At 47.1% G+C, this 15495-nt stretch overlaps 1 protein-coding gene across 2 annotated transcripts in view; it reads right to left on the bottom strand.

Moving 5' to 3' along the window:
• The window catches only part of SLC25A25 (solute carrier family 25 member 25), a 37950-nt gene extending 22722 nt beyond the window's left edge, over window positions 1-15228 (bottom strand). For both annotated transcript variants that reach the window (XM_069476851.1, XM_069476852.1), the window contains exon 1: window positions 14907-15228. In XM_069476851.1, coding sequence (XP_069332952.1) covers window positions 14907-15167 — 261 coding nt within the window. In that variant the 5' untranslated portion in view covers window positions 15168-15228. The remainder of the gene's footprint in view (window positions 1-14906) is intronic.
• Window positions 15229-15495: the final 267 nt, after the last annotated feature.

The raw sequence follows: 15495 nt of genomic DNA, 5'->3' as shown, positions 1-15495 counted from the left end.
TGCCCAGACAATTCCCTTGAGCCATCTCCTGTGGCACAAAGAACAAAGGACATTCCCCTGCCCCTCCCGACTACTGGCCTGAGGCAGGGATGTAGGTTTTAGTTCTCAAAAAGGGAGAGGGAGTTTTGAAGAGACAGAAAACATTTTCACCCTTTTCCAGGCCGTTTTCTCTGTTACACATTCCCGGCTGTCAAGTTTACCTTTCCATATCTATGGGAGGAGGGCCACGTAGTCATCAAGCTACTTCCTGTTGAACTGGGGTGGTGGAAAAGGGCAAAAGCAGTAACGCCAACCATGAGGATTGACAAGATGAAACGGACTGTCGCCTTGCACACAATGTCTGGTACAGGGCTGGATTAGAAAAGAAACATGGGACCTCTGAGTGCAGGGCTGTTAGTTTTACCCTGTAGGTGATACAAGAGACAGGCTTCTGCATTCAGAAATTTACAGAAATACCTGCATCAGCCGAGGTTTAGGATAACACACCCAGCAGGAAGACAGATCAAAAGAAGAGGCTATAGCCTGGGGAAATCTTCACTAAGGAGTTGTCCCTCTACCCTATAGGCAAAACAAATAACCAAAGAAAGATTGGCAAAAATAACAACATTTTCATTTTTTCCTTTTTCTCAGATACGGTATTTACATTGCCTAAAGGCTGGCCCCTCCACTGGGGGCTACACCTCTCTACTTTGGTATGAAGGACTCAAGCTTTCACTTCTGACAATTTTGCAGGGTCCCTTCCACTTCTCTGCTTCCAACTGGGGCAGGGACCCAAAAAACTCATGCATAGTGGTTAGCATCTGAGGCACTCATTTGACATATTACTTTGTTCCTTTTTTTTTTTTTTAATTTGTGGTTATATTACCAGACTTACTTTGGGGCATTAGGAAGGGTCTCTCATAAACTTTAGTTTTTTTAGGGGCTTAACTTAAGCCTGCTTGCCCTCCAGGAGGGCAAGTGGCAACATGCTATCTCACTTTAGATAGCCTTTCAGTATCGATTCTAGGATGCACCCAATTTCTATTTTAGGTGTAGGGCTTTCTTTACTTGTTAGGTTACCTCCGCTACAAAGGAGGGTCCATTATTGCTCCGTATGGAGGAAAGGAGCCTACGAACATTTTGATGACCTGCAGGATCACTAAGTCCCCCGTGTCCAGCTTCTTGGAGAAATGGTTGACCAGGTTCCCACTGAGGGTCCACTCGAAGAAGTTTATGGGCAACCACAGGACATTATGCAGTGGGGAAGCAAAGATCCCCCCAGTGGGACCTTTGGAGTAGCCAAACACAGTGATACCTTGAGCTGTCAAGCTGTCTCTGTAGCTGTCTGTCCATGGCCTCCATCACCAGCATGTTGTTCTCCATTTGCTTGGCCTCTTTCTGGATTGTTGGTGCCCATCATCCTGTCGTCCTCCGAGACCTGTCGCTGCACGTGCAGGAATTCAGCGAAGGCCCTGTCAGCTCCTGGTAGGAGCCCATCGTGGAGTGAGTTTCTCCAGAACTATTCTGTAACCTCAGACACTCCTTTCTTTCCTTTGGGTAGGACAAGCCCCTACCCAGCCTGAACAGGTAAATACCAATACAAGCTTAGGCATCCTAGTGAAGCTGCCCATCATTGAAACGGTGGACCCCACATGTTGGGCTGTGTAGCAGGTCACCTTTCTGTCCTTGAACCGCTCCAAGCACATAAACAGTTAGTTGCAAATGAGGTCCCACCAAATCCATCAAGGCATCACACTTCCAGTGTGTATATTAACCTGCTGTTTGCAAATTTGTCCAATAGCAGGTTCCACAAGTTCCCTGCTAAGCTCCCATCAAACAGGGCAGGAGAGCCCTTTTAAAGCCCCTAACACAGTCCAGCAGCATTGCGAGGCCACCCCAGTCCCAGGATCCTGCCACTCAAATGCAACTGATTATCACTCATCGTCATTTGTACAGTATCATTAGTGCCATGTAGGTCCTGCATGTATCCATACTCACTGTTACGGAGAATTAAATTCTCTTTGTACTTCCTGGAGTCCCATCAGCCTACATGACCTTACTCACTTTTGGTAGCTTTCTTCTTGCCAATGCTGTAATGATGTGCGGGTCTGTTGAGGCCTGAACTTTAAGGCAAACTACTCCGCAATGGAAGTCTCCTGCATGCCTCACCAGGCCCTGGTATTCATCTAGCAGCTTAGCGGTGCCCTCAGAGGTGAGTTTCTGTCACTTTTGGAACAGCTTCCGATGCTCCCACTGCCTGCCTAGGTCTGCCTCCTGGGCCCACTGCAGGAGTTCTTAGTCACCGCCTGCTGACGGCTGCCTCAGTGCCACCTAGCTTGCAGAGTGCCATGTGCAGCTGGTGCCAGGGACTGGGCCACAGCAGTAAGGTTGAGGCGGTCCCTCGTCCTGACAGCTTCTCCCACGCAGCTTGGCACAGATAGAATCCCTGCTGTCAGTTTGCACCTGGGGTTTCAGTGGGGAGGCATGGAGCCCTGGGCCCCTTTATTTGTAAAAATCTGCTAATGGGGTCCCCACTGTTAATTTGGATCCTAGGCTTCTATGGGGATATTTGGGTTGCAGCTACTAGTGAGGCAGGAGGCCCCCAGACCCCTCCTTCCTTGTCTGAGTCCTGGACTCAAAGGAACCATTTAATTTCCCAAGGGTTTCTTGTTACCTGGAGCCCTTTGCAAATTGGGGGCAGGCTTCTTTCCAATGTCCTTTTTTTCCAAAAAGCACACTGATTGTACCCCACCCTAGGGTGGCCTTTCCTTTTGACTGTCTCAAAGGATCCTTGGCTGGCATAGCTAGCAGAACGCCAGCAGTTTTTAGTTTACTTTAAAGGCCGTATTAACCAGCTGTGAAGGATTCGTGCTAATTGCCTTGCCCTGGCTATGGGTGCCCTCTGGCCAAACTGAGCTCCCTGCTGTGTAAGGAGAGACCACTCCCAACTGAGTCATAACCTAATGGGTGTGGGATTGAAGAATTAGTTCAGGTGGCAACCCCCAGCCCCTCCCATGGTGCCAAGATGGTGGAAGTGTCAGGTGTTCCTTCTCCCTCGCTGTGTGGGAGCAGCAAGGGGCTGCAGTGGGCCGAGTGTGACTATCCTCCCTCCCACTGGGTCCATTCCTGGGTTGTGGCCCTTTCCAGCACCTTGCCCCAGCCAGCTGCAGGGTTCTGGTGAGGGCAGGAGGACCTCATTTATCAAAAATCTTACAAACACAGCTTATTTCACATACCATAAACAATGAGTTTATCTCAAGCTGAGAGCTTGAGACTCAACATTTTAATTCTGTAGTGGCAGGTTGACCGTTTGAGCTCTGAATTTTCCTTGATATAATTTGCCCTTTAGTAAAAACTTGTACACAAGATTTGGCCATCGTAGAAAACCTGGCATGCCTTTGAACGTTCCCATTTATGCGAATATTTGCAAGTAGAGGCGCTATAAACCAACTGGGGTGCCCAAAGGGGGTCGTTCTCCTTGTATTTCCTTAATTTTAAAGGATTTGTTTCCCATTCTTCTTTAAAAGAAGCACCCAGGCTGTGGTCCAGGGTTCAGTGTGGTGGGGCAGAGCCTGCTGATTGTGGGTGGGATTCCAGTGTTTCACCACTGGGTCATTCCCATCCCCTTACATGTAACTCAGGCCCTCATTTATCTACAAATCAGTTTGGTTTTTTCCAAAAGCACAGAAAGACCAATTGAGATTAATTTTGGGAGGAAGAGGTAGGTAATGGAGAAGACCCTCTAGAATGCATCTCCAAATCAAAATTAGGATCCAAGTAACAAATTCCTGGGAAAAGAACCAACAGCTCAGAATAAACCAAGGACCATCGACCACCACTTTTTCTCACACTCCATACAAAAACTTACAAACAATCAAACATAAACAATATAGGGAATTCCCAGCACAAGCAATCTAAAATGCCACGGGCTATCAATCAAAGGGGAATTTTCATTTAACAGCCACTTCTCACATTCACTCCAGTGCTTACACTGGATTACAATAACACCATTCTCTTTACTATAAGTTAACCATTCAGCCCGTTTTTTCCCAGGGGACTTTGAGATGGAGCTTCTTTATGTGGCAACAAACTCACAAATAACAGACAGACAAGGCTGGGTGCGGTATCTCAGGCCTGTAATCCTAGCACTCTGGGAGGCCGAAGTGGGTGGATCATTTGAGCTCAGGAGTTCGAGACCAGCCTGAGCAAGAGCGAGACCCCCGTCTCTACTAAAAAATAGAAAGAAATTATCTGGACAACTAAAAATATATAGAAAAACTTAGCCAGGCATGGTGGCGCGTGCCTGTAGTCCCAGCTACTCGGGAGGCTGAGGCAGAAGCATTGCTTGAGCCCAGGAGTTTGAGGTTGCTGTGAGCTAGGCTGACGCCACAGCACTCTAGCCTGGGCAAAAGAGCGAGACTCTGTCTCAAAAAAAACAAACAAACAAAAAAAAAACAAAACCAGACAGACAATACAGGGCATCTGCAACGCAAAAATGCCAGGGCCTATCAAACAAATGAGAATCCAAATGTGACAAATGCCACCCCAAATGGCACCTCAGATGATGCCTCAAACGCCCTGCCATAGGTCTGGAAGGTTCACAAATGGGAATTCAAAGGGGATAAATGCCACCCCAAACAGAATGGGTGACCTAATCACCCCATTCCCTGGGCCTTCAACAAATGCCCTGCAGGGCTGGAAGGCCTCCCCAAATGAGTGACCTAATTCCCCACTGTTCCCTGGGAAACTCTCCCCAAATGGTAGCCTAGTCCCTCCGTTCCCTGGGAACCGCAAATGAGCTCGAAATTCAAACCAGTTTCCCTAGCTCCACTCAACCTAGTGACTTCCACCCCCAAAAGGTGCCTCAAAACAAACAAAACCAACAGGAAGGCCCAAAATCCCCACAAATGGGTGGAATCAGGGTCTCAGGGTGCACCCCAGGGAACTTACTCAACAAACAAATGGCCAAGGCTGTCCAGACATTTCCAAATCCATTTCCTTCTCCTCAACTCAGTTCAGGTTGTGGGGAGCTGTGTCTACTTCAGGGAGACAGAGACGGGAGTTCCTCAGGCTCTGGCAGCTGCTGAAGCCATCCCTTGCTCTCTCACCTCGAAAAGAAATTGCTCTGCCCGTAAAGACTCACAGCTTTGACCTGAGGCTGCTCCCTGCCTCTTCCAGGAGTTGCAGGGTGTCATTTCACTGGGGTGCCGATAGGCCCACCTAGAGACACCAAATTCTGTTGCCAGAAGTTCAGCACTTATCCCCGAGGTCACATCAGAAGAGTGAGGACAAGTGGTTTGAAGAAAAGGAAAGAGAAGTTTATTAATTTGCTGGTAAATGAGGAGGTTGGCAGACTCCCATCTTAAAGTACCAACATCTTTAACACTTTTTTAAAACTAAAAAATGGCCTAATGTGGAGGCTCACAGCTGTCTAATCCTAGCACTTTGGGAGGCTGAGGCTAGAGGATTGCTTGAGACAAGGAGACTAGCCTGGGCCGGGCGTGGTGGCTCACACCTGTAATCCTAGCACTCTGGGAGGCCGAGGCGGGTGGATCGCTCGAGGTCAGGAGTTCGAGACCAGCCTGAGCAAGATCGAGACCCTGTCTCTACTAAAAATAGAAAGAAATTATATGGACAACTAAAAATATATAGAGAAAAAATTAGCCGGGCATGGTGGCACATGCCTGTAGTCCCACTCGGGAGGCTGAGGCAGTAGGATCGCTTAAGCCCAGGAGTTTGAGGTTGCTGTGAGCTAGGCTGATGCCATGGCACTCACTCTAGCCCGGGCAACAGAGGGAGACTCTGTCTCAAAAGAAAAAAAAAAAAAAGGAGACTAGCCTGGGCAATGTAGCGCCAGACCTTGTCTACACACACACACCAAATTAGCCCCTGTGGTAGCGCACACCTGCAGTCCCAGCTACTCAGGAGGCTGAGGTAGGAGGATCACTTGAGCCCAGGAGTTCATGGCTGCAGTGAGCCATGATCGGGTACAGCACTCCAGCCTGGCTGACAGAACGAAACCCTGCCTCTAAACAAACAAACAAAGGAAGGAACAAACAAACCCCTAAAATCTTATTTGAAAAAAAGCCAGGCTGATTGATTGATAATGAGGACTATCTCGGCCAATTAGATCATATGGAGAGTCTTTTCCATAAATTGAATGAGTCAGATCTATACCTCTAAGGTTTGAACTGAAACCAAAACCAACAAGCAAAAACATTTAAAGCAGATGTACAAAATGTGCAAAGGGCTAAGCTGTTTTTTTTTTTTTTTTTTTTTTGAGACAGAGTCTCACTCTGTTGCCCAGGCTGGAGTGAGTGCCGTGGCGTCAGTCTAGCTCACAGCAACCTCAAACTCCTGGGCTTAAGCGATCCTACTGCCTCAGCCTCCCGAGTAGCTGGGACTACAGGCATGCGCCACCATGCCTGGCTAATTTTTTGTATATATATATTTTAGTTGTCCATATAATTTCTTTCTATTTTTAGTAGAGACGGGGTCTCACTCTTGCTCAGGCTGGTCTCGAACTCCTGACCTCGAGCGATCCACCCACCTCGGCCTCCCAGAGTGCTACGATTACAGGCGTGAGCCACCGCGCCCGGCCTGGGCTAAGCTGTTTTTAAAATTCTTTTAGGGTGGTACAGGAGGCAAAAGTTTGAAGAATCTCTTTCATATACTGACAAATGGTAACGACTTGCTATTTCAGAGGCACAACTGTAACAGGTGAAGAATATCAGTCTCCACTGAAATGAATCAACCAGCTAATTGAAATGCTCAGCTCCGATATGCTGTCCCGGCCACCCTATAGGTGGCCAAAGTTTCAGGCTTTAAGGCAGGACCATTAAATACCTTCCTGCCCATGACTCAGCCCACAATTAGATGAATGAAGTGAAGCCAGGAACTTGTCTCATTTGGCACAAATGAAACTAAGGTACTGAAGATGACAAAACTACAGTGATGGGAAAGGTGAAATCCCTAATCTATTTGCATTTTAGGAAGTAAAACTGGAAAATCTAGCTCTGGCAAAAAACTCCCTGAAGAAAATTCCTGAAACTGTGGAAGGGAAAAAGAAGTCTAGCACAGAGAAAACAGTCTCTTGGATGACTTCTGTCTACTCCTAGTGAAAAGCCAATCCCCATCGAGGTCCCAAGTTCAAGATGAACGCCTATTAACAAGGATGTCTTTTTCTTTTCTCTAAAAGAAAATTAGAAGTGTACAAAATTAACCCAACTCTAAGTGCAGGATTTTGAGATGTAACAGGTAAAGTTCTGCAGAAGCAAGAGTCTGCATAGAAACATGGCATAATTTCTTTTTCTGCTCTTGTAAGAGCATGATCCTCCTTCAGATTAGGTGTGTGTCAGGAGTAAGGAGCAAGGGGGGAATATCATATTGAAGCCAGTGCATAATAACCTAATCACCTAAATGATCAAAAAATTCTAAAGCAGGCCGGGCACGGTGGCTCACGCCTGTAATCCTAGCACTCTGGGAGGCTGAGGCGGGTGGATCATTTGAGCTCAGGAGTTCTGAGACCAGCCTGAGCAAGAGCGAGATCCCGTCTCTACTAAAAATAGAAAGAAATTAGCTGGACAACTAATAGCCGGGCATGGTGGCACATGCCTGTAGTCCCAGCTACTCGGGAGGCTGAGGGAGAAGAATTGTTTGAGCCCAGAAGTTTGAGGTTGCTATGAGCTAGGCTGACGCCACGGCACTCTAGTCCGGGCAACAGAGTGAGACTCTGTCTCAAAAAAAAAAAAAAAGAAAAATCTAAAGCAATCCAACACTGACCGGTGGGAGCCAAACAACACAGTCTGTACACGTTCAGCCTACTTGTTGCAGCCACTTTATCTTCACCCTCTCCTTTCCTTCTCCCCCGTGAAAAGGCAAACCAGCAGATTCATTATTAAAGCAACACTAAATGTTTTCAGTTTCCTAAAATTGATTTCAGGATCGCACTCTAAATCTGAGCTCTTAATTGGTGCAAACTTAACTCTCACCAGCTGCTTGCTTTGCATTGTGCAAGGACTGCAGGGAGGAGAGAAGCTAAGGGTGTGCAAGCTACCCCAGGCTGCCTTCAGCAGATAATGCAGCACAGCTGTTCAGGGCATGAGGGCAGCTGGGAGAATGCTGTGTAAGAATAACTGGTTTAAACCAAGCCAGCTCTTCGAAACAACTCAGAAAAGGAATTCTTTAGCTGTAGAACTATTTACCCTCAGATCCTCTTTTTCCTTCTTCTATAGGTTAGAGAGGGAGAGAATCTAGCAAACAACAGAATACACCCAATGTGTGAAGGAAAAAAGTTAACTGTGTCCACAAATGCATCACTAAGGGATGCTACAGAAACGTCCTTCTCCCCAAGATCCCGCCTACCATGTCTTTGTAGGACCCTGAACAAGTTTTTAACCTCTCTGTCCTACAAATGTGGGGACTCAACTGGACAAACCTTGAAAACATTCCAGTTCTAACATTCTATGGACTCAAACTCAGCCTAAAGGCCTTGACCAAAAACAACAACAGGGTTTTAGGCACGCGGGATGGGGAAAAGGGTGGCAAAGTCGCTGATGGGGACTGTAGCTGGTTTCAACCAACAGAACTATTCCATTGTGTCACAACTACAGCCAAGGATTTAGCAGACAATTTGTTCTTATTCTTGGTGATCTAAACTACCCTCTCCCCACTTTGTTTGTGCACCACCAGCGTTTCAATGGTTTTTGAGAGTTTTCTCACACAATGTAGGCGGTTTTCTTTGTGTTTTGGTAAAAGTCACATCAGACTCCTGCAGAGGAGGGAGGATGGGAGGAAAGGTATAAGCTAGGGGCTGATGGAACAATGTGGAAAGCTTCAAGCACCAGCAGGAACAGGGACAGCCACAGTCTCGAGTTTCCCCACTGACCCCACAGAAAGTGAGCCCTGACTCATCTCCTTATCAAGCCTCCTGGAAAACCCAGCCAAGAGTTTAAAGCAGATAAGAAGCTCCTTATAGCCTACCTTTGTTTTCATTTTTTACTTTAAAGGAAGATGCATCATCTTTAAGACAACAACTTCCTTTTTTCAGGTACTGTATTGAGTCTTTTACATCTCACCTTTAGGAACAGCGTACCTATCATTTTAGTCACTGCTTCCTGAGTACCAGCAGGAGCCTTAAAATGCTGAGCTATAGTTATGCCAGCTATGTCAATGTCAAACTGTGAAAATAAATGATGCAAAGTTTTAAAGGCAAGTTAATTGTCAAGTTAAGTGTCTACAGCCATAGAAGGAAGGCGGCCATGTGGGTGTTGAGCTTAACAGAGTCAAAATCCCAGGTTCTGGTACTGGCTTGGCCTTCAACCGACCCAACCTCTGAGCCTCAATCCCACGTCGGCAAAATAATGCTGGTTAGGGAGAGAATCTCCAAAGCTTGGAACTAAGCTATACTTGAAGCTTCTATTTTCACAACTTCAAGGCCAACTCCGTACTTGAGGAAAGTCCATTTGTCGTGGCTTATGACATGGGCAACAGGTTTGCAAGATGAGGAAGGCCCACTGCTGTGCAGGGAAACATTTGGGCCAAAGACATCTTTATGTGTAAAGTGACTACTACTTCAACAACTTTTAGAGTTTCTTTTCTTGTTTTGACCTTCCCAGTGCCTACAGGGCCCAGGCTTCACACAAGTTACACCCCTCTTCACACACTGGCGCTGCTCCTGCTCTGGGGTGCTGAGGGAGACTGTGTCTCCCAGGGTGCCACACGCCCTCCCTTGCCTTTTACTTTTCACTTAAAAGTACCAGGGGCAAAATATAGATGATTCTGACCCATTCTGGGCATCTTATTTTCAAAGGATCAACAGGGAAGTCACCTGGTCGCAAGCACCTGTGTCAGACACAGATACCATACCAGGCTCTTTACATACTCTATCTCATTCAGTCCTCACAACCACCTTAGGAAGTAGATATTCATACCATGTTTCTGATAAGGAAACAGATTGAAGAGGGTGAGTCACTTGCTCAAGGACACACAGCTAGCAGGCTGCAGAAGCAGCATTTGAACCCAGGTCCCATACCACACAATCATTCCTTTAGCGTGTATAATTCAGTGGTTCTCAGTATCTTCCCAGGCATGTGCAGCCATCACTATGGTCAGTTTGAGAGTATTTTCATCACCTTAAAAAAGAAACCTCATACCACACCCCTCTGTCGTCACCTTCCTACCTCTCTCCACACCCCAGCACCCCACCCCCGTCCAGGCAGCCAGTAACCAACTTTCTGTCTCTCCAGATTGCCCTATTCTGGGCTTGCATATCAATGGATCACACTACGCATGCTCTTTGTGACTGGCTTCTTTCACTTCAGCATAACGTTTCTGAGGAAAGTCTGTACTTCCGACTCCCACGACTCCCACGGTTACTGCCTCAGCTGAGGAACTGAGAGGTGTGGCCGCATGTTAAGTGAGAAGTGCTCGATGAGACCTACAGCTGTTAGCTGTAGCAGAAACTATAGGAAGGTAAGTCTGGGGTTGTCAGATACCTAAAGGGCCCTTGGCTCACTTTTCTGTGTTGCTCCTGAAGGTACACTTAGGGCAAATGGGCAGCAGATACGGGATTCAGTCTGAGGTAACTAAGAACTCACAATGACCTCGAGTAGGTCCCCAGTGGAAGGGGCAGGACGACCATCTGGGAAGACCACCACAGGAGGAACCACCCCCATGTTGGGTGGAAGGCTGGCCAGTGACCACGATGACTCTGATAACCCGTGACCTTTCTAAGACTAAATTCTATGGGTCTGCCAAATTCACATTAGTATAATAAGAAATGGCTAAAAATAAAAAGTGTGTACAGATTTAATGAGACTAGTCCTATATAAGTACAGTTTTGTTCACTGATTTCATCCCACAGCTGTACTCAGCTGGATCAGAAATGAATACCAGCAAAATATTTGCTTCCTTTATTCCCCTGTGGTTTCTGTGAGACTTCCATGATTAGTGACTCTTTGAACATCAAAGGAATTCATCCACCTGAAGCTCCAGGTCAGACAGACTGTGGTATGTTCTTATTTGTTACTTAGTCTTTAGGATCAGGGCACCTGACTCCACCTTTTGAAATATCAACTGATTAAAAAAAATTCTAGGCCGGGCGCGGTGGCTCACGCCTGTAATCCTAGCACTCTGGGAGGCCAAGGCGGGCAAATTGTTTGAGCTCAGGAGTTCGAGACCAGCCTGAGCAAGAGCGAGACCCCTGTCTCTATTAAAAATAGAAAGAAATTATATGGACAGCTAAAAATATATATAGAAAAAATTAGCCGGGCATGGTGGCACATGCCTGTAGTCCCAGCTACTCGGGAGGCTGAGGCAGGAGGATCGCTTGAGCCCAGGAATTTGAGGTTGCTGTGAGCTAGGCTGATGCCACGGCACTCTAGTCTGGGCAACAGAGTGAGAGTGTGTCTCAAAAAAAAAAAAAAAAAAAATTCTTCTAGTTGACTTGATCATCATGACTTTGAGCCAGGAACCAATTTTATAACAATATAACACAATAAATTAATCAGTTTAATATGTGAAATCAATCCAATCTGCAAAAAACATTTTTCTTTTCCTAATGGGCCAGTATATTATACCATACCAAGTAATGTCTATCCCTTTTCTATGAAAAAAGCTTTCTTCTGTAGACTATCTTATCTAAGTTTGGCTATTTTGGTAAACATCTGCCCCACAAATGTCCAAACATTTAAAGGTATAGATCCACAGTCTGAGTAAGTAATACTAACTTGACATTACTGATCCTCCATTCAATTATTTCAAGTCAACAAGGATTGCCTTACTATGTCTATTGCTCAGGTCAGGGAGAGAAATAGGACAAGGTGGATTCTTGTTCTTTGGCAGGGTAAACCATGGATAATCTTGAAACCTATACGCTGGGAACTAAAGCTATGGTTCTAAATGGATCTCTCTCCTCTTTCTCAAGTTCTCTCAAAAGCCCAGATTTGGAACTCTCTTCATGTTCTTCAGAAACAACTGAAGAGTTAAAGAGGTCAGGAGCAGGAATCAGAAGATGGTTCCAATTCCTTCTCTGGTCCAATTCCCTAGGGGTTAAATGATTTTTGAGGCCGTTTCATTGTCTTTTTGAACCGCTGGTCCTTCCCTTGTAAAATGAGGTGAAACCATTTTGCTGACTTGGCTGCTTCACAAGTTACTGTGGGGCTCAAACTAGATGGTCTGCTTACCAGTCTGTAAATCAGCCGACTGCAACATCGTCTAGAATCCTCACCTGCATTAAACACCGGCCCCTAATGAGAACCCACAAGCCTCAGCCAAAGAGAAAATTGTGTACATGTAACACAGCTTGCTTTCTTCCTCTATTGGCTGCCTGAGTTCTAACCTATGTTTTAAATTTGTTTTAAGACACAGATTTTGTTTGGTCACATGAAAATGCCTTAAATAGGCAAAGCTACAATTAGCTCTGGCTGAGTCTCATCTCCCAAAATCCCTACGGTTGTCATCTTTTTTCTTTGATAAATCCTTCCCTTCTTTTGTCCCAGGAGGAGCTTCTTGCCTACATGCCCTTTACAAAGAAAATCTCCCTGGCAGGCTGCCATGGGTTTCTCTGCTTACTTCCATTTTAAGTAATTTTTCTCCGAGTGTCCCCATCTCTTCTCAAACTAAGGCAAACGGCAAAAGTCGTTGATTTTTAAAGAAAACTTCACCCAGGCTGTTATAAGCTAACAAAAGGCTTTGTGGAGTCACATGGACTGGGTTCACCCATTACCCACTGACAGGCACTCACAACTGATTCCTTTGCAAACCACAGCATCTCAGGCTGGTTTCACATGGGCCACATGAAGCAGCTTCCAAAGTTTGATGTGTTTTTAATGCCTATTCCCATGGCAGACAACCTGTTTTGAACCAAAGGACCCCCAAGTTCTCTTTTGGCTCCTGCTAATGGTGTAAAACCGCAGTTGTGCTCTTTCTGTAGGCAGCTAATACTGATGCGAATTCAACAGGAAGTGGCGGGGGGGGGGGGGGGGGGGGTGTACAAGGCAGGGTGTCTTCCTGTTGCCCAGTTATTTATAAAAAGGCAGATTTTTCTCTCCAATCCTTAAAACATTCCCCACAGGACTAACTTGTGCTCCTATACAGGTAATGAATTAATAAAATGAATCATTTCTCATCTCTCCCAAAGCTGTATAACTTAATTTGTTCAAAAGCTGAAAGAGTTGAAGAAATAGAGTCCAAAAGAATAAAAAAAGAATTGTTCCATATCATAGAACTTAGATCAGTCACAGAGTCAAAGATTTTAGAGCCAAAGTGATCCCAAGGGGCCAGGCTCCCTTTAGTTAGTAAAAAAAGGCTTTCATTCAACACTGGAAAGAAAAATGATCACTTTCTCCTGATTTGCCCTGAGAAATTCACTGCCCAAAAAATGGATTAGGATCAATATCAGATGTGCCACGAACTTGAGAACATTGTGATTTCAGTAGGGGCACAAAGCATGGTGTAAACATTTAATATACGCCTGCAGTCAGATGTTCTCAATGTGCCTGGCAGCACAGGCCAAGTGGATAGGTTCATAAAAGCAGAAAGGTTCACCTGGGCCCATACCTCCCTGAGCCCTAAGGCATAGTTCCTCTGGTTTAGCCATCCTATCTTTTCAAGTGACTTATTCATCAGATACATATGGGAAAATCTCCAATTCACAACACCATTTTAGGTAAAACTGACTTTAAAAATTAAAACAAAACAAAACACACACACAAACATAACCTTGTCTCTAAATCTCTTGGACTTAACCCAATGATTCCATGTTGCATAGTGTTACCCTTGGTCTTCCTAGGCTGACAACTAAGTAAGTAGGTTAAATACCCTGGATGTTGATTCAAGATATCTTGGACATGAGTTAAAAACACCTTACATGCACCCACGCACCCATCCACTTGATTTAATTTACTGGCATTTTACCAGATTTTTTTCATACTTAGCTATGAGATTCTCTAATTGTTGTATGTACAAATGGAACAAACAAACTAACTTAGAATAGAAACAGGTTTCTAGGTAAGTACTCAGTATTCCTAATCCAGGTTGTAAACCGGGCTAAGCCACAATAAGTGAAATACCTGGGAAAGGGCAGCTACAGCTACCAAGTCAGATTGAACAACATACCACGAGAAACAGGGAAAAACAGCCACTGCTCTGAGTTTATACAAAAAGGACAGCACTTCTCTTTCTGGCAGGTCCAGAGATGGCCATTTCTCTGCCTCCTTCGGTACCACACTTTCACTTGTAGAGAGAATTTCCCGCAGATTCTTTAAATCCATCTACATTCCAACCCTGCAGGTGATCCCATTTTCTGGATAAACAAGGCAATGGGTATGAGCCTAAACCATGAGCACTGTCAGTCCTCACCACCCACATCCACACAGATTTGCCTGAAACCCTAATACCCATTTTTTTCCCAACTCCCACATGCTTCTGAGACGAACCAGATCAGGGCCCATGGGTGGCATGGAAACGAGAGGAAAAAGAAGGTGCTACTGGAGATGGATGGACGAATCCGTCAATGGGGTAAGGGGGCGCATCCAGCTTGGCCTTGAGGTCAGGTGATAAAAGCACACTCTTGAGACTTAGCCTTCTACTTTGGGGAAAGCCCGGGCAGGAAAGGGATTTCCACCCATTAGAAGGCCCAAAGGATGCCTATGAAGAGACTGGCCCAAGCGCCCAGAGGTCAGAAAGGGGCCCGTCCCACTCTCACCAGGACATAAACAGGGTGTCTCTGTCAGTCAAGGGGGCACTACTCTTCAGAACAGTAAGGGTCCGGACCAACACAGGGGGCCGTCCACCCCGACCTGCCAAGCTCCAGCGGTCTGCCTCGGAAGCCGGGACGTCCAGACCTGTCACCAGCGGCCCGCACCTGTCACCCAGACCCCTCCGGGGCTCCCTCCCCGCCCGCGTGGCTGGCCTGCGATGCCTACCCGGAGCTCGCCCTCGGTGCGGTGCAGTCCCAGACGCCGCAGCCCCACGGCCAGGTCGTTGACACACAGGCCGCCGTCGCGGTTGACGTCTAGCGTCTGGAAGAGGCTCCACAGGCGCAGCCGGTGGTCCGGGCCCCCGCAGACGGCGCCGCCGCACGGGTCCCCCACGGACGCCGGCGACGAGGCTGACGACGAGGCGGCGGCGGCGGCGGCGTCCGGCGGCGGGGAGGCCACGCAGCGGCACAACACACTGCTCACCATGGGGCGCGGGGCAGGGGCGGCGGGCCGGCGGGAACAGCGCGGAAGTCACGCCGGGCGTTCTCTCACTGAGAACGCAAGCTCCCAAGTGCCGGCAAGCTGGCGGGAGGGGCCGCTTCCGGGAGTCCCGCCCCGCCGCGCGGCGCCTCGGTGGCCACGCCTCTGAGCGCGCCGCCAGCCAGTCACAGGCCCGGACAGAGACCCTGGCGGGGCAGCACGTGGGCGGAGCCTTCTTCAGGACGGCTCACACCGCCTAGGCTTACCCGGATCAATGGAGTGGGCGGGGCCACTCCGCTTCCTGGGGCCGATTCAAACTGAGGGAGGCGGGGAT

This window comes from Eulemur rufifrons, chromosome 7, assembly GCF_041146395.1.
Source record: "Eulemur rufifrons isolate Redbay chromosome 7, OSU_ERuf_1, whole genome shotgun sequence".
In the NCBI taxonomy this organism is placed as follows: domain Eukaryota; kingdom Metazoa; phylum Chordata; class Mammalia; order Primates; family Lemuridae; genus Eulemur; species Eulemur rufifrons.
Note: the sequence above shows the minus strand (reverse complement) of the source record. Positions and strands in the feature narration are given on the sequence as shown.